Source organism: Dipteris shenzhenensis, chromosome 2, assembly GCF_047967505.1.
Source record: "Dipteris shenzhenensis isolate YYH24624 ecotype China chromosome 2, Dip_SZ_1.0, whole genome shotgun sequence".
NCBI classification, from domain to species: domain Eukaryota; kingdom Viridiplantae; phylum Streptophyta; class Polypodiopsida; order Gleicheniales; family Dipteridaceae; genus Dipteris; species Dipteris shenzhenensis.
Window position 1 is genome coordinate 36,863,370 of NC_141597.1, and position 25,400 is coordinate 36,888,769.

The 25,400-nt window shown below is 43.8% G+C and overlaps 1 protein-coding gene across 2 annotated transcripts in view; it reads right to left on the minus strand.

Annotated features, from left to right (window-relative positions):
- LOC147904704 (uncharacterized) overlaps positions 1-25,400 on the minus strand; it is a 78,386-nt gene that overhangs the window by 21,221 nt on the left and 31,765 nt on the right. For both annotated transcript variants that reach the window (XR_015542414.1, XM_087387993.1), the window contains exons 4-10: positions 5,899-6,089; positions 5,607-5,702; positions 5,391-5,486; positions 3,158-5,196; positions 2,797-2,927; positions 1,599-2,578; positions 1,316-1,431 (exon numbers count right to left, since the gene is read on the minus strand). Coding sequence is in view for 1 of the 2 variants with exons in the window: in XM_087387993.1 (XP_087244119.1) it covers positions 1,316-1,431; positions 1,599-2,578; positions 2,797-2,927; positions 3,158-5,196; positions 5,391-5,486; positions 5,607-5,702; positions 5,899-6,089 (3,649 nt within the window). In the remaining variant the exon portion in view is untranslated. The remainder of the gene's footprint in view (positions 1-1,315; positions 1,432-1,598; positions 2,579-2,796; positions 2,928-3,157; positions 5,197-5,390; positions 5,487-5,606; positions 5,703-5,898; positions 6,090-25,400) is intronic.

Consider the following 25,400-nt stretch of genomic DNA (forward strand, 5'->3'; position numbering starts at 1 on the left):
CGGGGGCGGGCACACCCACAACAAGGCCCTCTCTCTGTACCCAATCCTAACCTCTCTCTTGGCAGGCACACCCACAAGCAAGGCCCTGTCTCTCTAGAAGAAGAAGAAGAATAATAATATATTATCGTCCTCTGAAGACCAAAAATCGGCCTATGGGACCTGAAACAATACAAAACCTTACATACATAAAGACTCCTCCCTCAAAGGGGAGGGTAATAAGAGAAACTACCTTTATGTCTAGGTGAGTTTCTGTGCTTGAAAAGCTTAGATACAAATGTTCCTAAAGCTGAGGGTGACGCCTTATGTAGCAAATCAGCCAGTCTGTTATGTCCCTTAAGAAGAGAGCTGAACTTTTTCCTAATGTGTGCATAGTAAGGGCATATCATTACCATGTGTTCTTCTGTTTCTGGCATACCCTAGTCACATAATTGGCATATTTTGCTCTCTCTTGGCATGTCTTTCCATCCTCCTATTTCAATTTGCAGCTGGTGTGATCGGGTGCGAAGTGAAGCCAAAGCCCTCCGCTTATGCATTGCCATAGGTGTGCAAATGTACTTCTGCGTGGCTGACTCCTCTGCCGTATAAGTGGGCCAATATTGGGGGTTGATAAATGTGCAGTAGTACTCGAACTTATCTCTATTTTTAGCAGCTTGCCATTTCCTGTGTAGTGCATTCAGCAGGTCACGATGAAAAGCATCTTCATCTACCTCCTCTGGTGAGTGGTTCAGGTACTCCTCTACCTCCCACTTCCTGAACCAATTTCTCAGATCTAGTGCCCATCCAGATGCCAAAATCTTGCTCTTGTTTGTCTTTTGGGGCTTTTGACTTTCTCCCCATGCCCTCTTTGGCAGCCTTTCAGCATCCATGCCTTTGACCTTTGTAATGTATCTGAGTACCTTCTTTAAAGCATGTAACTCTATGGGTAAGCATCCTGTCTCTAGAAGTAGCAGAGAGTAGGGTGTAGTAGCCTTGATGCCAAGGTGTCTCCTAATAAAAGATTTCTGCATTTTTTCCAAATCATTCCATTTCGAGGATGATATACTCCCACCCCACACCTCTAGAGTGACATCAGGAGATGTTGATCTCCAATACTAACATCCTTGTTAGTCCAGCAAATAGAAACCACTAACCACTGTCATTATTTTTTATAGTATCCTTATTTTACAGCTGGATTATTTCCAACCCGTTCCACATCTTCTTTCTGTAACTTATATTAATTTAAAGTTCAAAAGCTCATTATATTTTCTCACAGGGATATTCAATCCACTTAACAAGAGATAATTGAGCAGGAAAAAGTTTTGCTGAAACACATTACCTTCCTAGTATGCTGAGGACATGTGACATGCAAGCTACATTTATTGGAGCTGAACCGGATACCACCATTTTCCATAGGTGTCCAATAATGAGGTCATTGTAAGTCCATTCCCAACCCTGCAGAAAACCACGTTTTTTATCATCGTCTCGAAAAATTTTCTGATATCATGTGCTTTCTGAACTATTTTTCCACAATAAACGTGCTTAGTTTTTGGTTTCGCAAAGCCACGATAACTAAACTGAGGTCAAACAAAAAGAAGAGTAAAGGAAGGTATTTTATGTACCATGTACAGAGCAATCAGCTCCAATGCTCCAATCACCTCATCATATTTCCTTTTCCAGCTTTCCCAGTTTAAACATTCTAAGTTCACCTTTTCCTGGGCAAGGAAAATACAATCTTGTCCCTTTTCAGCTATTCTAGAAATTTCTTTGACCAATTGGTAAGTAGACGGAATCTCATCACTGCTCATCTGACTTAACCTCTGGTCAAATGCTGATCCCTTCACCTTCACGTCATTAGCGAGAGCAACTTCCTTTCTGTGCTCTGTGTCATGCTTAGTAGTAACTGCACCCTCATTTGGATTTGATCCCTCATCACTATAGTCCACACTAAGCACTAGGTTGTCGATAAGAGAGAGATGAGATCCTGAAATGAAAATGTGCTGCAGAGCTACCAACACTGATAAAAGGACTGTCTCCAAGTTGAACATTCCCCTTACTTCTAAGCTGTCCTTAAGAACTTCCCATCCGTGTGGCAGTTGAGAGAAGAGATTCACATCACCTGAACTTTGCACAGATTGATTGATGAGTTCCACTGTCTTAGTATTGCCCTGCTCAACACTGGTCAAAAGCTCTGTAATAATGGCACAAATAGCATGCCCCAAGAGATCAGCTGGCCCCAATGCAAATGAGGTGTGCCCACATATAGAAGCAAAGGAAGAAAAAATCGTAAGAAGCCAGGTGACGTCCTCATCGCACCAGCCAAGAACCTCATAAACCACAGTTTGTAAGTGACTTACACAAGAAAGGAGTTGACATAAACCAGCCAATACCTTACTTCCCGCACGGACATCCTCCAGAGTAGCAGTGGAGTGGTTATATGACAACAATTTTTCAAAACCAATTACGCCAGGACTGATAAGAACATCCTGACTTGGAACTTCGATTCCTTGGAATGTCATCTCTATGATCTTTCCTTCATTTAAAAATCTGCCTAACTGTGCAAAGATGGCATCCAACATTTCACTGACCTGTTCACTGAACACTGAAGAAAACAGCAAGTTTGTGAGGATCCATGCTGAGTGAAAATTGAGCTGAAAGAATTTCAAATAAGCTGCCGATCTTAATGTCTGTGGTGACAGCTGCTATTCAAGAACTCAAATTCATTCAACGCACCAAACTGCTGTCTTACAACCAATACAGAAAAGCCAGGAAAGGAAATAAGCTCCAGTGAAATAAGAAAAAGAAAAGACATCTCCATACCATTTTTTATGAGCTCCATAAAGGTTTGCAATAGATCACTCAGTGAATCCACTTTGGGAGACAAACAATCTCCTGCATTCTCCGTCTTAACCATGCTTACCATACTTGATATTAAACTACAAGCTAAACACCTGCAATTCACCAACATTAATGCACATGTTTTAGCAGACCTCCTCGTTTGACTCTACAATGTTATTTTTTCCCTTATGGAAAAATTAATATTACCCCTCAGACATTCTATCATCACAAATATCACCACGGATGTTAAATTCCTGCACAGCACCAAGTCTTATAATTTAGTTTTAAATTGAATTACCAGCATACAAGAAGAATAAATATGCATAGCATGATACACACTTACTCAATGGGAAGTCTGGAGCCGACTGCAAATGCAATTAGAGCACCCTGCACCTTCAGTCGTTCCTTATTTAAACCTATGCATGACATGTATCTTTTGAGTATCATTGCAATGATCCCTGCCATCGTCAAATTGGATGTGTCCGTGTCCTGAAGGAAATCGAACCCTTGCAGAAGAGTCACTTGAATAGAGCTCAGTCTTGGGTCAGATTTACCTTCTTTAGAAAGCTGAGAGCTTAGGGTCCCTACCACAATATCTGGTTTGTGCACGGCAGCAGAAACTTCTGTTTCCCTATTGATCCCAACGTTGCCTCCATAGTCAAGCACATCTTTTGATGATGTATCTACAAAGCCATTGGTTGATATGTCATTCATAGATGTAGAAGAGATGCTCCTGATCATGTCTTTCAACCAAGGATCATTGCTTTCACAGGATCTCAATTCGTCACAATCTGGCAATTCAATACCACTTGAGACTTCTGGTACACTAGCTATATCTACTCCAACAAGACTATCCATTGCAGCTTTTCCAGAAGTAGAGGTAATAGATGGCAAGTTGTCCAAAAAGGTGCTAAGTTCTTTAATGGTCATATTATCAACAGCCTCAAGGCTAGAACAACCATGATATCCCCGGGCTATGTCTTCTCTTCTCTCAGATGAGTTGCAGCCGGCAACCTTGGGTGCAAGAAAAGGATGTGACACAGGAAAGGCTTCACTGAGATAATCAGCAATATTTTCCTGCTTTGCCGTATAGGTATCTCTGTCACAGGTCATTGCTGTATGCGTGCTTTGAATTGGAGTGTCATCTTCGTAATTATTCCGTACTTGACCTGTACAAGTGATGTCCTTATCATTACTTGAGCTGACCTTATTCTTAACATGCTCATACTCACACTCAGCAGAGTTATAAGTACCAGCAAGTAAAACTGGCTCATTCATAGCAACAACTTCAATATCTGGAATATTTGCTCTTTTTTCAAGGTGAGCTTCATGATCTTCAAAATCATTTTGTGTAGCACTATGATGCCGATCATCAAGTTCCGGAGTAAGAAACCTGCTACCTTTGTCGAGCGTGGCTACATCATTTTGGCCTAGAGCAGTTTCAGGAGTTAAAGATGTACATATATTGAAAGAAGACAGCTCGACGTGTGAAGAAGGTGGATCACAGATTGGAGGATAGAGCTCTGGCAAAGTTGGTGATAGCAGAGTCTTCTCTCGAGACCACCAATCATCATCCAGCTCACTATCACTTGAAACAAAATCAAAGTCCTGATCATGTCCCTCAATGACCGCATCATTACCATGAATACAAACATTATTTTCCCCATCATTCAAGGTTAATACTAAACTTTTTTCCCCAAATGAAAATTCCTCATGGCTTTCTCCTGGCATCGTCTTGTGATGATGGTCAGCTTGCGAGAGCAAATGGTCATTGATGCCTTTTGGGCGACCTTCATTCTCCCAAGGTTGAGCTTCAACATGGTTCTGGCTAAGAGTGTGGAAGGAAGGAGACTTAAATCCTGTCTGTAACAAGGAATCCGGTTTCTCTGATGGTAATCGATTTTTAATCCCAACAGAACTCTTAGTCCTTTTATGCTTCCTGGTATGCTTCTCCCTCTCACTATTTTTTCCTGAGACATGATTTCTAACCTCAATCTCTTGGGGACATCTCTTCCTTTTTCTAGTGTTTACATTTGCAAGGTCCCCATTATATGTTAGCCTTTTCTTTCCCCACTCATCCATTTCTATCGTCTCAAAGGGTACTATCTCTTCTGAGATAGGATTGGCAGTATTTGAAGATAGTAACTCATTGCTTCTGCTTCTTTTTGACAGACCTTTCAGTACAGAGAGATGATGTTCCAATTTCAGATGAGACTTCCTTTCTTTCTTCAACAAACCTTGCATTACAGAGAGTTGACGTTCTATTTTGAGTTGAGACCTCTTTTCTTTTTTTGTCACACTGTTTTCCGGGATCGGAATTGAGCTCTCCACAGCATTAACAGCTCGAGAGTCAGCATGAAGACCTTGAACAGCTACTTTTACCTGTGTCAGCAGCTGAATGCATCAGAATCCTTTACCAAAAGCCATACAAAAAAGGATGATGTATCAGCCAGCAGGCAAGACGGTGCATGCAACATCAACCCTAAATCTATCATGCAATATCAACCCTAAATCTATTTTGTGTCGAAAGATCTGCTTTCAGACTTAAAAGTTATTATGCATCGTTGCAACCTTACCTTTTCAGACAAAGAAGCTTCTAGGCTCTGACATGAGCTCTGTACAGCATCCACGGCTTGAGCAGCAGCGTGCACGCCTTCCACAGCTAGTTTTACCTGTACCCTCCATAGTTAGCAAAAGACATGATACATGAACAAGAGAATGATACATGCAAACCAAAAAGTGCAGCTTTGGACCTCATGATGCACTGAACTTATGCATCGTTACAGCCTTACCTTTTCAGACAAAGAAGCTTCTAGGCTCTGAAATGAGCTTTGTACAGCATCCACAGCTTGAGCAGCAGCACGCGTGCCTTCCACAGCTAGTTTTACCTGTGCCCTCCATAGTTAAGCAAAAGACATGATATATGAACAAGAGAATATTCATGCAAGCAAGAAAATGCAGCTTTGGACCTCATGATAGTCACCCACAAGGTCGAAATCCATCGACTCAATTATGCATACCAGGGACTCGCCAATTTTTTTACTTAGACATGAAATGCTCAATAATCTGCATCATGAACATTACCTCAGCTCGCACACGGTCAAATTCTTTTTTATCAGACTTCTGCCTATTTTCAACAACACCCAAGCGTTGTAGCACCTTCACAAGCTGCTCCTTAAATGTTGCAGAATCTTTATCCAAAATGCACCTAAGCCTTTTTTCCTCTTCTGCTTTTTTCTTTTGCTCTTCTGCGCGCTGCCGCTCCCGCTCACATTCTGTGAATATTGAAAAATATCAGCTGCCAATATTGCATAAAACAACAGCACTAACCTTCATTCTTTTTACTGCTAGCAAGTCATATTTTCAATGTATTTTAGGGGAACAAGTGATCTTTCCACGTAGGACCAAAATACATAGAAAAACAATAAAGCAGTGTCAAACCTCACACAGAAAAGAAATGAGACCAGAGAGCTGAAGTGCCATGAAGGCCCTTTGGCGGTGTATGTGAAAATAAACCATGATCCCACTCTCATGAAAATGGATCTCCTACTCTCTCCTTACCGATGCTTGGCTAACCTAGTGATCCTTTATACTAGCTCTATGAAATGTGATTAACTTGGGACCGTCTACTCAAAGCATCAGCAATAAATTCTCCTTTCCTGGCTCATATTCAATATTTGGTTGCCCAAAGCATTGAATATATCCAGCCCATTTGATTTGCCTTGAAGAAACAATGGGTTGAGAAAACAAGTGCTTGATACTTTGATGGTCAGTCTTAATCTTGAAAGCAGAACCATATAAATAATGCTTCCATAAGTTTAAAGCATGAATGACTGCCAATAACTCCTTCTCAAAAAGCATGACCAAAAACTCATAATTTCCATTGAGAGTGCGAAAAGCAGTCGTATGTTCATCCCCATCTTTCATATGAAGCTGATGATAACCAGATTTCAAATCCAATTTGCCAAAATCTTTAGCACCTTTAAGCATATCCAATAAATCATCCACTCTTGGAATCGGATAATCGTTCTTAATCGTAAGTTTATTCAAAGCACGGTAATCTATACACATACGATATGATCCATCCTTCTTCCTGACCAATAATACAGGTGCTCCAAATGGAGAACTGCTTGGTCGAATCAGGCCTTTTTACAATAGATCTTCAATTTGTTTTTCTACCTCCTCCATTTCTATCCTGTTCATCCTATATGAGGCTCTACATGGAGGAGAAGCTCCTAGCTCTAAGTCTATGGCATGATCAGCTTCTCTCTCCATAGGCAATTCGAATGAGCCATCTCTTGAAAATCGATCCTCATAAGCTCTGAGCAACTCATTTCTCTTCCGATCTTCTTTTGAGATATGAAGATATCGTGAATCCCGTATATACACAAGATTACAATCTACCCCTCTTTTTATCAATATTTTCGCTTGGGTAAGAGTAATCAATGGAATTGTATACACGTCTCGATCCCCTACAATCCTTATGTTTTCATCCTTATGTACAAAGCAACAATGATGAGTATGAGGATGAATAGCAGGGTTAAAATCATACCGCCATGGTTTACCTAGAATCATGTGAACGTCTTGTAAAGGAGATACTAGAAAATCCCTTCGATCTCTATATTTTTGTATACGAAAAGGAATATTCCGTACTATGGATGTGTCTTCTTCATTGTGCCCCCTAAAAGCTCCTGAAAGCGACAGGTTTTTTATAGGTTCTGGTTTAAGATGGAGTAATTTTACCAATCTATCACTCACTAAGTCATAATTACATCCATCATCTAGGAGAACCACTATTCTCTGTCCATTCACGAATCCATACACCTTAAAAAGATCATGAGGCCCAAAGGTATTGGCTAGATGGACAGCATTCACTATTGGCTCAATAGTCACGCTGGATTTTGAGGGTGACAAGGTAGAATCCTCACCCTCCTACTTGGATGCCTTGGCTGTCCCTTTTACTAAATTCGTCTTAGCAATCTTAGCCAAGAGAACGGGACACTTATGCCATACGTGCCTTGGCTTATGTTTCTTACACCCGAAACATTTTCCTTCCTTAATCAACTTCCTCTTCTTTTCGTCCGTCATAGAAGGAAATGGCACCCATCCAGGACGTGATTGGCTGTTCCCATTCCTTACAAGAGCTTGACCCTTCCCTTTATTATTCTTAAACCGGTTTGGTTTCCTAAAAGTGGGTATGTTGTTAGTCTTAGATGATGACCCACCCTCCTTATTGAAGGGTTTACGAGGATTCAATTTCCTCTCGGCTATTTCAGCCAACTTAGTGAGGTCCTTAAGCGTGGTCAGGTTAAACATTTCAACCTCGTACCTTACTTTTGGACTTAAGGCTGCTAAATACTTCTTTCTCCTATCTTCCTCACTCTTCTCGAGTAACTCTAGAAAGAAAGAATGAAATTTTATTAGAGTCTTCGGAAGACCGATGGGTCTACGAGACTGAAAGAAAACTTGATACAAATCACAATAAGGGTGGAGCTACTGAAACAAGCATCATCACCCGTGCTGAATCCTAAGTCTGATCATACATAATCAAATACATCTATATGTAACAATGAAAAGAAAAGGACTGGGAATCCTCCGTATGTCATGTCGCCCTGGCTGGTGCATATCCGGTGATGAGACGCTGGCGCCCGTCAAGGGGTTCCGTGCGTCTCGGTCTCCTGGACGAGACTCGATGCAAGACCAGAGCCACCGTGACTCCCGTGGGACGTATCCCGGGTCTAAACAATGACGGGAGGTCCCCCAAAGTGATCTGTATGTCCCCTCGATGTCTCGTGGGTCGTGCTGCGATCGTCGGGTCAGGGTCTCTGTCACGTCTACGACTAGAGACTGAACGATCGATGTCACTCAATGGAAAGAACTCTGTGATCCTGCTCTGAGAGGTGTCTGATGATGTGGCCAAGCCCCGTCGCCTGAGTAAGTGCTCTCTGTGTTGGACCCCCTCGTGAATGAAGGCCGCGAGGCATCTCTGATCTGGGTAGGCGAGGAATCTGGAAAGGAGCCCGGAGCCGTACCTGAAGAGGCACTGGTAGCGACCTCAGATCTCGTAGTACACTGGGCACCTGAAAATAAAATGCTCCTCCGACTCAGCCTCCTGACAGTCGCACAATATGCATAAGCGATGCTCCCTAGGAATCCCCTCTGCTCTGCCGCTCTCTATGCGGAGGCGGTGTGATGATACCTAAAACTGTCCGATGGAGATCCGTAGTGATCTCATCTATCCAACCTGCACCTGTCCGAACTCGGCCTGAGACTCTCATACAATGCCATGACTACCCAGATGATCTCCTGATGAAATCCCAGTGTCTGTAGGCGTGTGATGAGATGACGAGCTCAAGGTACTGTGTCAAAGGCTTTGCGAAAATCCACAAAGCAGCAATATACCCTCTCCTTCCGTGATCTAGCCTCCTCAATGACACTCCTGAGTGTGAGCACGTGATCCATAGTCCCATGGTCTCGCCTGAAACCAGCCTGACCCTCTGCTTTGAGCCCTCTCATCTCTACGAACAAGCTAACCGACGCATCCAATACAGCTGCATAGATCTTGGACATCACATGTCCAATCATGATAGTCTGTAGTTACTCGGGTCCATGGGATCCCCTGCCTTGTGGATGGGGGTGATGGTGCTGAGTATCCAAGTGCGGGGGAAGCCAAGGCAAACAGCGTCATTGAATAGCTTTGCTAGGATCGGGGCTAACGTGTCGATCCCATATGCGATAAACTCAATGCATAGCCCCTCGTGATCCTTAGCTCGGCCATTGTGCAGTGTCAATGTCGCGTCCTTGACTCCCCCTCTGGTGAACAACGTGTAAGTGGTGGGGTAAGGTGCGTGTAAGAGATCTAGAGTGGGCTGGTGTGGGACATCATAAAGATGGTGTACATACGTGTGCCAGACTCTCGTGTCGGTGAGGGGTGATGGAGACCTACGCTCAAGGAATCTCCGCCAAAAATCCTTAGAGTTGTTGCTGTACAAGATGTGCAGCAGCTCCTCATTTCGACGAAGAAATGCTTGCTTCTTCCGACGTACGAAACGTCTGTACTTGCATACTATGTCTGGTGTGTTCGGCAGGTGACATCTGGTTTCGAGTCAGAGCTGTCGGCGATAAGCCTTGCACTCCGCATCGTACCAATTGTTGCAAGGTACAGAACCAAGAGGTGGTGGTCTAGTGGACCGTGTGGTGTGGGGAAAGATTTGGAGGACAGCCTCGTGGAGTGTGCGACTAATCAGGGCAGCACGGTCCTCTATGAGTGGTATGTGATCGATGTAGGTTAGGAGTCTGTTTAGGCGTCCAGAATAGGCCGGTGAGAGGCTATGATCAAAGTGTATGTCGTGGTAGGTGTCGTGCTTCCTATGTGGTGTGTGTGGTGTGGCTAAGCGTGGGGTGGCGATAGTGAAGAATAGATATGTGTGATCAGCTCCTGGAGGGAGTGGTGCTATGGTGAAGTCGCTGATACATGAAGTGCAGGTAGGTGATCCCATGATATAATCTACTACACTAGTGCCCCCCCCCCCCGTGTGGGAAGCAAGTAAAACCACCTGAGGAGGGCCATAGGTCAAGCCTGCTGTAGATGATGAGATCATGCATCCTACCCAGATCAAGGAGTGCATGTCCATATGGTGTAACAGGCCCGTGTCAATCCGATGAGGTCCTGGTCATACCTACTCCGTCTAGGTCCATGTCTGGTAGCATGATAGAGTCGTCTCGGAAGTCCAGGAGTGAAGTCCCTAACAAGGAGAACTTCCCCGTAGGCTGAAAGGTCTGGGATATCCTGATGTAAGGGTGCATATGGCGATGTCTCACCCTCCTCTTGTGCCACCTCTTGTGCCACTCTGGCGAAGTGAGATGTGTCTAGCGGAAAGTAGCATATTGCTATGAAAAGGTCACGGGCGTCTATGCGTCAAATCCGGATCCACATGAATCGGGAATGTGCGTCCTTCCTCTCAATGCAGATGGCTCCAGCGAGGGAAGACCTGTACAATACTACAACCCTGCCTGATCCTCGAACTCCTCCTATATCCCTCGTCTCATCCTTGAACGCTGACTCCCATGTGTAGCCACTGACTATCGGTAGTGGACGCTCTAGGCTCTGGTATGTCTCCGTGTAAAAGTCTCGTCCTGTATAAGACTTCGAGAAGTTCCCTGGGTCTGACTATAAGGTACCATTACAATTCCAAATGGTGCAGTCTAGGGTCTCGAAAACCTGAGTCTCATAGGCCCCGTCTTCCTAGGAGGTACAGGTGGGAGCTTGACGGGTGCTGGTCAACAACCTACCGTCTCGAACCACGGCCCATTTTTCCTCCTTGCAGGCAACATCCCGCTGCTGTAGAAGAACTTGTCGCTCCTCAATTTGTAGTGGTGTCAAATCCTCGTCCATGGACAGGGTGGGATGCTCTCGTAGAGCGGCTTGGCATTGGAGTGTCGCTAGTCGAGCATGTGAATCTCTAAAGTGAATAACTAGGGGCTACTCTCGGTTGGGATCTCTCCCAACACGCCATGCTTCCTCTATGCCATGGTCAGCGACCCCCATGGTGGTGGTCACAAAGGTGATCGCCTCCTCCATGGGCGTCGTAGTGGTGTTGGCATTGTCTCGCGTGATCCCTCGTATCCGGATGTTGAGGGCCTTCAATCCCTCTACTGCTGCTCCTATATGGCGGCTGAAACAATTACCTTTGCGGGCTCCCGTTTCGCCACGTCCACCCATCTAGTCGTCTCTGCTTTAGCCGACTGTATCATGGCTATCTGTGCCTCCATCTCTGTGACTGGGGTCCCTCCAGGCGCTACTCTGAGGGTCCCGAGCTCCTCTCGAAGCTATGTGATGTCGTGTCTGAGTCCCTAGATAAGGGTGTCCTGCTCGTGTATAATGCGGACCTACTCTTGGGTATATCGGACCTGCTCCTGGGTGTAATGTGTCAGCTCTACTTAACGGACCCGGATGCTGTGTATCTCAGCCAATAGGAAGTCCTAAGCATCTAGTGGGAGCTTGGACTGCTGAGGTTGTACTGAGGGTGGGGACAACATGATCTCGGCGGGGGAGTGGTATATAGGAGTAGCGAGGCCGGAGGAGGTGATGAAGGGTGGCTGACTGAGAGGTAGAGGTGATACGAGGAGAAAGTACTGTGGGGCCGTGGTCAGTGGGGCCAGTGGTGAGGCTACTGGAGAGGAGACCTGTGATGATGATGCAATAGAGGGGGAGGAGAGAGGCAGCGTAGATGATGAGGCAGATGATGGTGGTGAAATAGTGGTAGTAACCATAGAGGTTGAGGATGTGGTGAGCGACATGGGCTTTGGGTGGGCCCCTTTCTTCTAGGCCGCGGTGCTGTCCACTGTCAAACCGCTCTGGTTGCTGCGTTTGTTGAAGTCCTCCATACTGAGTTGCTTTTGTGTTTTCGCCTTGTCACCGTTCCCCTTCCCCATCTCCACGCGTATGCAAATTTGGACCGAAGGGTCTCCCGCCTAGTCTCCTGTCCTCATCCAAAATCTAGCTGTAAAATCTGCATTACTCTCATTATCGAACTGCCTAAACCTCTCCCAACGAAAGGTTAGGTTCTCTTCATTCCTGATGGCATGAAAGTGGCTTTCAATGTTCCACGAACTTAGCCCATTCATGAATGTCTAGACTCTTTTCCTGTTTGTGACAAAGACCACCACATTAGAGCATCCTTCTACACATGCAATGTGGCAAGAGCAAGCTTCTCTTGCTTGGTCTTGCCTTGATGGGCAAAGTATAGCTCAAAATGGCGAATCCAATTGAGTATTTTGTCAGCCTCCCTTGCCCCATCATATTTGGGGAACCAAATTCTCTCTCGCGGTTGGAATTTGGACCTCTTAGAAGGGGTACTCAACTCTTCATCCCCAAAGTTTGAAGTCCTCTTAGTCCCTAATCTTGTCATAATGGACTGCTCAATCATATTGCTAAGCTAGAAAATCAGCTTATCAACAAGAGTCTCCTCTCTTCCTCTTGCACTTGAATTATAATCCATGTGTGCTGGGTTTTGAGTTGAAAGCGTAAACTCGTCACCTTGTTCTTGGCTGGTCTCATTTCTTCTTTCATTACAAAAGGAGAACTCCCTCTACTGTAAATCTATTTGTGGGTTATCATACTCAAGATGTGTGTAACTCTCACCTAATCCATCCTCTTCACGAGGGGGTGAAGGTGTTCTTTCTCTCTCTCCTTGGGGTAATGGAGGAAAAGGAATAATTTCATTGTTATATCTCCCTTCCCCTTCCATTCTTTCCTTTTAGTAACACGAGAGAAAATGACTTGCTGTAATTTCAAAAAAGGGGTCTATTTTACAGCAAAAGTCAAGTGTTGTAGAGTTGGTGGTACTTATCCGACTCCCGCTTCGTTTGTGTTGAGAAGACACTTAAAATGACCTCCTCTTCATTCTCTTTTAAGTTTTTCTTCTTGTATTTATGCTATAAACTGATACGCTCCGTTTGGGCTACTTGTTTTGAGCAGATTGGAGCTCTAGATACCGTTATAGGGGGTACTTGATGGGTGGATCACCCCCTTAAAATCTTGTTCCGATCCAAGTTTCCGTTGGGGAGAATGGGGGGGTCCCTTTTCCTCACGGTTTAAGGATTTTAAGGGTACATTCACACAAGGGGGGGGAAGTCACCCCATTAGGACACCCCGTTCACCGTTCAAGACCAAGAATTTTCAGAAATTTCCCTTGTTTCAGAACCTCAAGAATTCAGGGTTGCTTGGTCAAGAAGGAGTTGTTTGCAACCCGAAAAGTGTGCGCCTTGTGCTGTCCGCAGAGCATGCGTGTCGTCGAGGTTCCGTCGTCAGATTTCATTGTCTCCCGTTTCCTAGCCGCGTCTTCTTTTGCGGCTTCCGTACTTGCTCCCGTCGTCCTTCTCTTCCGTCATCCGCAGCTGTAACAAGTCATGCCTTTTCCCCACTAGTGCTTCCGCCACGATTCTGTGCGTTGCTCTCTCACCCTCTTCTCGTCCCGCTTGTCGACCGTCATTGCTCTGATACCAAATGTAAAAAACCAGACTTTTCGAGAATGCAAATGTGTGCAATGCATGCAGAATTTGAATGCCAATTGGCCCTCCAATGGGGAAGAGCGCCCTCGTGAGAGTACTTGTTTCTATTTCAACCTACGTGCAAGGTGGGAGAGAGATGGCGGATGAATGCAATGTGGTAGAGAGAATGCTACGTGAGATTCACAATGAAAGGGTGATACCCTTTCATTAATGTCCCTTGAGATCACTCAAGTTCCATCTTCCCATTTACACCTACCCTTATCCTATGACCCATGCACCTACTATTCAATGCACTCTTATGCACCCTTTCCCTTTCCTATTGCCCCTAGGACCTAGACACATGTGTGCACATCTTTATTACTAATCATTGGCCAATGTTACATAGTTTTGGCAGTACTATTTACACCGCTTGATCGATCATAAATACAAACATATAACTGCACCATCAAATTGGCACCTAACAATAATAAGGTTCTAATGACTATTAATTAACTAAATAATCATTTCTCTTGTCATGACACAACACGTATACCTAGAGAGCAGCGGATCTCCATGCTGTGCACACGCACTGATGATTGCCATTGGGTAGATGCGAGCTTCATGCCATCAACTGAGGATTGAGACAAGGAGACCAACACGCATACCCAGGGAGCAACGGATTTGCATGCTATGCACACTAGGAGTGATTGAGACAAAGGAGCAATTTCTTTGTGCCAGCCTAGCCTACTATGAGATCCGAGGGCGATACCAATGTCTCTATCAGGATGGGAGCGGGTTCGGCCCATTGTCACGATTGATCCACTTCCATGATCAGGTCTGCATTAAACTCTATCTGCTTGAGATGCGCCGACACAGGGATATCTTGCTACAACAAATCAGAGATCAGCAAGAGGTGACCAAACCACAAGAAGACACTGAGATTGACCAGACACAGCGGCATGTCACAAATTTCTATGCATTCGAGTCAGCCCCATGGGGATGGAGGAGGAGAAGCTAGATGATATGCGGGCAGTATGGATTGCCAATAGAGGATCGCAGAGACCACCATTAAGGAGAATAGGAGAGCAAGAGAGAGCAAACCACACAAGTATACTGAAAGAGATAGGAAATAAGATACAAGCCTAAGGTTGTCTTAGTGACAAAACCTTATCCTAAGTACTAACTGTAGTTAGGGGTCCTAACTATTGTTACGGGAAAAAACCTCTAATGAGGGAAAAGTGTCCCTAACCCACTTATTGGTCATACATTGGTCATTGCCATGAATTATGGCGGTAATTCCAACACCCCCTTGCAATGCCAATGTGATGATGTACAAGGAAAGGATTAATCCCTAAAAGGAGATAAGTTTAGGGCATTGCGAAATGCCTCAAACTTCTCACATGGAAGTGCTTTGGTGAAGATGTTTAAAACAGTGTCATGTGTGGAGACATAGATCATACTGATCTCCCCTACATGCAGCTTCTCTCTAACATAATGATAATGAACCTCAATGTGCTTCGTGCGAGCATGAAACATGGGATTCTTTGCAACTGCTATAGCACTCCGACCATCAGTGAGAATTGGAGAAGGACCCTCCAATGATGGATGAAGATCAGCAAATAAGCGGCACAGCCTTACACATTGCTCTGAAAGCTGCCCTGTAATCAGCTTCACATGTGGTGGGAAGTAGCCACAGTAGATTTGTTTCTTACAACAAATGCAAGCATATCCCAAAAATAAACAATTACCACTTGTGGACTGCCTAGTGTCATAATCTCCAACCCAATCTGAGTAACTGTAAGCATGCATCTGCAAGTCACCCCCCTTGGGAAACATCAAGCCATAAGACTTTGTGCCTTGCAAGTAACGGAAAATGTGTTTTACAGCCTGCCAATGTGTTGTCTTTGGGTTGTGCATATATTGCTCACCTGTGATACTGCAAACTGAATATCGGGCTGTGTATTGCAAAAATAAATGAGGCATCCTACAGCCCGGCTGTAGAGTGTGGCATCTTCTAATCAAGAGCTTTTGCACATACTTGGATTGAGACATAATAATGCCACGTCTCTCTTGTATAAACTGGATCCCCAAATAAAAATGTAGCATGCCCAAATCTGACACGTCAAATGTATAGCTTTCAATTCAGCTTCAAAATATGCAATTTTTTCTTCATGTGACCCTGTGAGCAGCATGTCATCTACATAAAGAATGATGACTAAAATATCCCCCCCATCCTTCTTGATGTACAGTTGGACTGTTATGAAGCCCGTTGCTGGTCATAAAGGCATCAATCTTGGAGTACCATGCATGTGGGGCTTGTTTCAGCCCGTACAAAGCTTTATTCAGCCTGCAAACTTTATGTGCATTACTCGAAAGTTTAAAGCCAGGAGGTTGCTTGACATAAACCTCTTCCAACAAGTCTTCATTAAGAAAAGCTGTTTTTATGTCCAACTAATAAACATTCCAATCAAAATGTGCAGACATAGCATGATAGTGGTCACCTTGGAAGTAGGAGCAAATGTCTCCACATAATCGATGCCCTTCTTCTGAGCATAGCCTTTTGCAACCATCTGTGCCTTGTACCTGTCAATGGACCCATCTAACTTTCTTTTTACTTTTAAAACCCATCTGGTACCTATGGCATTATTTCCTGGTGGCAAATCCACAAGATTCCAGGTCTGATTTTTCTCAATAGACTACAACTCATCTTGCATGGCATGCATCCAATGCACATTGTCCTTAGCTTCTTCAAAAGTATCAGACTCTTCCTCATCAAAAAGAGTACCTGCGTAAGCTGATTCAACAGAAAGAGCTCCCCCTTCATGCCTTGTTGCACTACGAGTTCTACTAGGCAAAGAAGCATCAAGCCTACTCTCCATGAGAGTTTGGAGCAGCCAATTCGGAACAGTTTTGGCTACATGTGTTTCTGTAATCTCTTGCCTGACAGCATCTTCCACTGCCTGTGGAGGAACTAAATCAGCCTGTGGGTGAATCGGGGCAAGTGGAACAGGAGGATCTTGCTGTAAATGCTGGTTTTCAGCAGGGATGTCATATGCAGAACCCAAAGCAATGGGTAGTAATCCCTCAAAAACATCATCTGATGTAGAAGAAGCTGGCACATTAAATTCAGCTTGTGTATGTGCTGAATTTTCTGAAAAGATTACATCTCTGCTGCAAAAATCTTATGTGCAGCAGGATTGTAGAGACAGTAACCTTTGCTCTTTGCACTATACTCAACAAATATACATTTTTAAGTGCCTTGTCTGACAGTTTATGTCGAAACTCAACAAGCACATGGGCATATGCAACACATCTAAAGACACGAAAGTGTTCACTAAAGGCTTTCTTCCATGCCAAACTTCATAAGGAGTCTTTGTTTTCAAAGCCTTAGTGGGACCCCGATTCAAAATGTAGTTGCCACACATGAGACCCTCAAGCCAAAACCTGTGGCAACTTTTTGCTTGTGAGCATGCATCTATCCATCTCCATAAGGGTTCTATTCTTCCGCTCAGCTTTGCCATTTTGATGAGGGGTAAGCCTCACTGTAGGCTAATGTGTGATGCCTATAAGCCTCAGATTCATGAGACATATACTCCCCCCCTCTATCTAGGCATAGAACCTGCACCTTGAGTCCTGTTTCATTTTCAACCTTTGCCACAAAGTGTCGGGGGGCTGCCACATGGGCAGCACATGGCCTGCCGTGTGGGCAGCACAGTAGCCTGGCAGAGGCGCAGCAAGGCGCGTGTGTATGGGCTGGAACAGGCCCCTAAAAGAGGCACACAGGAGGTGGGACAGAGGCCGCGCATGTGGCGCAGCAAAAGGCGCCTGCAAGGGCTGCACAAGGGGCTGACAGAGTCAGCATGAGCAGGGCCAATAGGCGCCTGCATGGGAGACCTGGAGCAGCAGCACATGGGCCTGCAATAGGCGCAATAGGCACAGACATTGGCAAAAGGGCCTGGCAAAGGCCCTATATAGGGCTGGTTGGACCAGCCAACCAAGTCAGCCAGCAAGCAGACTGGTCGGCCAGGATGAGGCTCGGTTTTTTGACAGCCCTTGGGGGCCTATAAAAGGAGGGCCTCCAGGCCCTCATATCACATCTTCTGGAGCAGCCAATCCACCAGCAGGAGGAGCAGCAGCAGGGCTATCTTTGGGCCTATGTTCAGGAGGAGAAAGAGACCTTGAAGCTGCAGACCTAGCTCATAGGAGGCTGCCCACCTAGGCTGTACCTAGGCAGGAAGGTGGAGAAGAACATTCTGGACAGAGAGTCTACTACGCTCGAGGTGGAGCACGCGGATTCAGGGTTCTAGAGGAGACTTGTTAGAAATGACCCAACAGAGGGTACGCACAGCGGAAGACTGATAGTACTGCCTAGGAGCTCACACAGTGTGCGTGTGGGGTGTGGAATCACAAACTTCTTAACTTATGTGCATAGATGTGCAAGCCAGTAAATAGACAATGCTCAGAAACAAATATAGAAGCAACTCTTTATATTTTCGTCCATCCACAAAGTAGGACAGGATACAATACCAAAAGGTTCTCCTACTAAATGTCCAGCACTTCTAGATCTTTGAGCCCACGTGCTCCACCTCGAGCATATGTAGACTCTCTGTCTAAAGTGTTGTTCTCAACCTTGCTGCCTTAAATGTCAGCCTAGGTTGGCAGCCCCTGCCAAGCTTTGTCTGCAGCACAAAGATCCTCTTGGTCCTCTTGAATGTAGGCCTCAAGATAGCTGTTCCACTGCTTCAACCTGCTTGTGAATGGCTGCTCCAGAAGATGATGATCTCAGCAACCTTCTGCCCTAGAAGACAGTCTAGGTTCAGCCTCTCCGTGGAGCTAAGTCTGCAGCAACACCTCTCTCCTTCACTCTCTGTGTAGAGGCCTAAGTGTTACAATCCCTTAAGCTTGGAGGGCTTCTTCTGCCATTATCCACCCAACCATGGATTCTACTCATGAGCTCTTCTCTCGTGACTCCTCAGTCGTGAGGTTCTCTGCCCCCAAACCTCCTTTTTCTTGAGCTCCCTCTAGAATCCTCCCTCCTAGCCCACTGCATGCCATGTGGACTTCCAGATGCCAAGTGTCCTTCTAGGGGACCTTAGTCTTTACCCCTTCTTGGCATCCCTCTCTAATGCTAGGCCCCACTTATACCAAGCCACAATTAATTGCATCCACCGTTGTAGTGTTAAGCCCTCTTTGTTTCCCACCTCACCATAATTGTGTCGTATGGCTCCAGGATTATGGTTGACATAACATTCCCTTCCCCTTAAGAATGGTTTATGTCCTCAAAAATAAAATTGGGAAACTTCCTCTAGAGATTGCTTAACCTTTCCCATGTTGAACTCTCTTCAGATCTATCTTTCCACTTAACCAGACATTCTTGCCATATTGTGTGTTGCGTTCTTTTTTCTTGTCTATCTAAAATTCTTCTTGGTTCATGTGGTAAAGATGCAGGTTCAATGAGTTCAACTAGGACTTCATTTCCAATGAGATTATCATCATCTCCTAACTTTCTTTTTAGCCTTCTAACATGAAAAACTGGATGTACTCTACATCCCTCAGGTAAGGCTAATTGTAAGCAGTGTCGTGAATGGTCCACAATACCTAGGAGACAACTTCGGACATTTACCTGTCTTTAGAGATTCTGAAGATTCAGGTACCTTAAGGTAGACTTTCTCATTTACTTCAAACTCCCACTTTCTACGGTGGGGGTTTGCATAACTTCGTGCTCTATCCTGAGCTCTTCTTGTTCTATCTTTAGCTAACTTAAGCGTTTGATTCATATCCTCAAGAAAGACTTTGGCCGCTTCAACCTTCTCTTTTTCGAGTCCCACTGTCATTGGGGCTCTTGGTTGAAATCCATATATCATCATGAATGGACTAAAACCTGTAGCTGAATGCTTGGCATTGTTATATGCAAATTCTAATATGGGTAGATACTGTTCCCAATTAGTTTGCCGTTTACTTACATATGCTTGAAGCATATCCTCAATGATCTGATTGATCCTTTCAGTTTGACCATCACTCCGTGGATGATTCGTGGTGCTCATATTCAATGAAGTTTCTAATATCTTAAACACAACTCTCCAAAAATGGTTGTTAAATTTGCTATCCCGGTCACTAACGATACCGGCTGGTAGCCCATATAATCTATAGATATGCTCCATAAATAGCCTAGCTAATTTTGGAGTTTTAACATCTTCACTGACATGAATAAAATGAGCCATCTTGGTCAACCGATCCACAATTACCCACACTGAGTTGTGTCCCCTCTGTGTCCTAGGTAATCCCACAATCAAATCCATGGAGATGCTTTCCCATTTGCCCGATGGAATCTCTAAAGGGTGTAGGAGACCTCCTACCTTAAGGCGTTTAGTCTTATTGGCTGGCATTTTTGGCACTTCAATACATAATCTTGGACGTCCTTACCTATTCTTGGCTAAAAGAATTGTCTTTTCAGAAGCACATATGTCTTCTGAATTCCCAGGTGGGCAGCACTCGGACTATCATGACATTCAAAAATAATTTGGCGCCTAATGTCATTATTATTCGTGACACATACTTCACCCTTTTAGAGCAGGTAGCCATCTTCAATAGTATATTTTTTTCACTTGAGTCCTTCATCACCAACCTGTGGTGTGTCGCCATTTCCATGCGACTCCTCAGTGAAAGCCTCTCAATTAGTTGGATTCCTATTTCTAATTGCTTTCCATATTTCAAAGAAGTGAGGATCAAAATCACATTTCCCCTTTAAAGACTCTAGGAAATCATTCTGAAATTGAGTAAAACTCAATTCATTAACAATTGGCATTCGGCTAAGACAGCCTGCTACCACATTGAACTTCCCTTTCCTATATGTCAATTGTATATCAAACTCTTGCATTAACTCAGCCTATCTAGCTTCTCTACCTTTAAGCTTTGGCTGATTACAGATCCACTTAATGCTCTCCTGATCAAAGATGATCTCAAATTTTGCACCATATAAGTAGTGCCTTCACTTTTTTAAAGCATAGACTATAGCATATAGTTTCTTCTCATATGTTGAGTAATTCCGTTGGGCAAGATCTAACTTTTTTGCTTTCAAAAGCCACTAGTCGATCTTTTTATATAAGTACCGCCCCAACAATAAAATCACTGGCATCTGTCTCAACCACGAATGGTTCATTGGGATCCACTACTTTTAAGATAGAAGCTGTTGCTATAGCTACTTTTAATTTTTCAAAACTTCTCTTTTGAGGTTCATCCCATATGAATGTGCTTCTCTTCTCCTTAAGCTGGTCTGTCATTAAAACAGCAATCATAGCGTAATCTTGGATGAATCTCCTATAGAATCCTGACAAACCTAAGAATATCTGTAATTCTTCTAGATTTGTAGGATGTGGCCATTCCAATATGTTACTTTATCAAGGTCCATACGAACCCCTTCTTGGGATATTATATGTCCCAAGTATTTCACTTCTTTTGGAAAGAATTCACATTTGGATTCTTTAGCAAAGAGTGAATTATCTCTAAGCAGCTGGAATACTTTTTACAAATGTTCCAAATGCTTTTTTTTGGTTTTACTATAAATAAGGATATCGTCTAAAAATACTCCATCAAAATTTCTTAGATATAGCCTTAAGACACTATTCATAAGTGTCATGAAAGTTGCTGGAGCATTTGTTAATCCAAATGGCATTACTTTAAATTGGTAATGTCCATACTTAGTACGAAATGATGTCTTAGGAACATCCTCTTTCCTAATTCGTACTTGGTAATATCCTGATCTTAAATCAAATTTAGTAAAGTATTTTGCTTATTGTAATTGATCAAAGAGCTTATCAATGCGAGGCATAGTATATGGTGATTTTATTTAGTGCTCGGTAATCTATGCATAAATACATAGTACCATCCTTTTTCTTTACCAGTAAAACTAGTGCAGACCAAAGTAAGCTACTTGGTTGGATTTAGCCCTTCTTAAGATATTCCGTTAGTTGTCTTTCGACCTCACGTTTCTCCGTTTGACTAAGCCTATATGGGGGTTTATAAACAGGGGTAGATCCAGGAATTAAATCTATTTTGTGATTTACTTCTCTCTCAAGAGGTAAACCATCAGGTAAATGAGACAAAAAAACATCTTTAAATTCAAACATTAAATCATTGAAAGAAGGTATATACTTTTTAACATTATAAAAAACAATATTACTTCTTTCTGATGCAGAAGACATAAAATCACCAATGAAAGTAAGTTCACAGAGATATACCTCGCATTCTTCTTGGTGTAGTAGTCGTTCCAATTCCATCGAACAAATAAGAGGAGAGTTAGGCACATCATGTTCTCCTTGAATCTGGAAGACGCTACCCTCTTTTTCAAACATGATGGAGTTATTAAGATAACTCCGCTGTAAGCTATGCCCAAGACTATACAGCCATTCTCAACCAAGCACTACATCTGTTCGGTCGAGATGCATGATTTGTAAATCAAAGGCATCTTGATAACCTTGAATATCCACCTCCACACCATGTATCATGGTGTCCCAAACTTTTTTATCATTGCCCTTTGCCAAAGAGACCACATATTTATGGGCACTTGGACTCTCAAGCAATTTTAATTTTAATTTCAAGAAATTATGTGTTGCACTATCATCGACCATCACTCTTACTTTTTGCCTCTTTATTTTTCCATGTATCCTCATTAAATCATGCGAACCAAAGGTGGGCTGCCACATTGCCGATGATAGACAACACATGGGGGTGCTATTCTCATGATAGACCTCTACCTCAGTGTACTTCTCAGTATCATTAAGCGGCAACACTTGCACCGCATGTACTTGTTTTTGTGGAGGTCTATTTGGGGCTTTAGCTCCTGCTTGTTTATTTTTAGGGCAGTTCTAAGCAGCATGATCTTTGCCCAAACATTTGAAGCAAAGATTTTCTTGCCTGGCACATGTCATATCATATCATATCATGTACTATCTGAAGTAGGATGAGGGCTGGAGCTGGACTGGAACTCAGAATCAGAATCCGAACCCTGCTCTGTGATGATTGGTCTATGAGTAGCGAAAATGTCTCGGATTTGCGTCTACATGTTGTGGTGGTGGAGGGGGGTGTAGTCTCCTCGATCTCAGAACCCGCTGAGCTATGTTTAGAGTGACCCCTCGTCTCGGGCGGTCTCCTCTGAGAAAAGCTGTGATAGGTCGGACCTCAATCGAGTGTGCTTTGGTGACTCTATGTGCCATGGGTGTGTTGGACCCGCCATAATTCATGGCAGTGACCAATGTATGATCAATACGGACGGGAGGCTGAAGCAGACGAAGAAGATGGTGGGCTGAAAAGGCTAGGAGTTGCCTGCTCTGATACCAAATGAAGGAGAATAGGAGAGCAAGAGAGAGCAAATCACACAAGTGTACTGAAAGATATAGGAAACAAGATACAAGCCTAAGGTTTTGTCCTAGTGACAAAACCTTATCCTAACTACTAACTGTAGTTAGGGATCCTAAGTGTGGTTAGGGGAAAAAACTTCTTATGAGGGAAAAGTGCCCCTAACCCACTTATATCATTCCAGATTCAAAGATGGCTACTACCACTTTGAATTCTCTACTTGAGTCTTATCTTGGTTTTCACACCTCATTGAACTTGTCTTTGAGGGGGGTGGCAACCCTCTCACCTTTCATGAGTTGATAGGGCTTTTGTTGCAGGAAGAACAAACCAGGAAGAAAATGGCTTCACGGGCTGGTGAGCATGCCATGCTTTCGAAATTCAAGCTCAAAGGGAAGGCGCAGCATAAGCAGCATGCAAATCAGCCTACACATCAGCATAAAGCTGATTTTGGACAACCTTCTCACAAGGCTAAGAGTGATGCAGAGAAACCCAAGAAAAAGGGCGTTTGTCATTCAAATTGGCCATGGCATACATAATATTTGCTTCTCCGAGCTTTTCGCTCTTCTTATGCTTCCGGCCATGACCAAATCCAAGCCCCGATGCCTCCCATATCTCATCAGTCCTAGCACCAAACAGCTCTTGATCCTTGACTTTCTTTAGGTTCTCCTTTTCTTTAGACAAGTGTTTCCTCTTCGAAGCGGCAAGGACTTCATACAATTGTCGTTTGAACTGCTGCTGCTGCAGCTACACTTCATTTGCATTGTCTTCTACGAGGGCCAAAGGATCTATCCTGTCTCCAAACCGCCACTCATAATTCTTCAGTAAGGGGATCATCTTTGATTATATCATTGACAGCTTGATCTAGAGAAAGTTCGCAAAAAGAAGCCAGGTCACCACATAGGAGAAAGCAATGAAATAATTGCCAAGGAAAAGAAAAAGGATTCAAGGATCGTTGTTACAGATTCAGCTCCTCATGATGGTGGTGATGCTTCATCCAATTTAGTGGAAGAAGACTATGCCTTTTTGACTTGCATTTCTGATTTTCAGGTGGCTGCTCCAGATACTACAGCCACATTTGAGGATGACTCTTATGCCTTTTTTGACTTGCAGTTATGATCCTTCTAAGGATTCATGCACTTGTAATGTCAATGAGACATTGAATAATTGGTACTTTGATAGTGGTGCCACCAAACATATCACTTCCAAGAAGTGTTTGTTTGATTCTCTGCATCCATCACCCGCTGGTAAAAGGGTGTCTTGTGCAAATTATGCTTCTTATTCAGTTCCTAGTATTGGTGAGATTGTACTTATAGCCACAGATGGCACAAATTTCAGAATTCATGATGTGCTTTACGTACCTGGAATTAAGAAGAATTTGCTTTCAGTGTCCTCTCTCAATAAAAGAGCATTTCAGGTTGTCTTTGAAGATGACAACTGCGCAGTTCAAGATAGAGAAGATGATTATGCCTTGAGACTATCTGGCACGTTGTTTCATGGTCTTTTTCAGCTTGATGTTTTTGAGAAAGATCAGATAATGCACTTGCAGTTTCTACTCCCACTGTTGCTATGTAGAATGCGAAGTTATGGCATGCGAGATATGGACATATGAGTTATGGCAGCTTGATGACACTTCAAAAACACTCTATGGTTGATGCTTTGCCTCTCTTGGAGTCACCACCCCCTCATGCCTGTGAAGGGTGTATACTTGGGAAGATGCACGGGTTTCCCTTCAAGAAGGATGATGCAATAAATTACAGCTCATTCATAGTGATGTTTGCGTTCCCATGAGGACTCCTGCATTGGGTGGTTATCTCTATTATGTCAGATTTATTGATGACACTTGGGTCTATGGTTTAAAGAAAAAATAAGATGTTTTTAAGCATTTCCACCATGAATCTCCTGCCTACATGACAGCCAAGATGCTGGTCTCATTTCTTCTTTCATTTCTCATGTCATGACACTGCCCATGTGGCAGCCCCCTCTCCACCATGAATCTCCTGCCTACATGACAGCCAAGATGCTGTCCATGTGACAGGCCATTCCACCTATGGTCCACCCCCCTGATGCACGATGGGGAGGTGACCATTTATGTTTGTGTGTGTGTGTGTGCGCGTGCGTGCGTGTGTGTACATATATATCCGAGAGTGTGTGTGTGTGTGTGTGTGTGTGTGAGAGAGAGAGAGAGTGTGTGTGTGTGTGTATTATGAATATATGTATATATGTATATATATACACACACA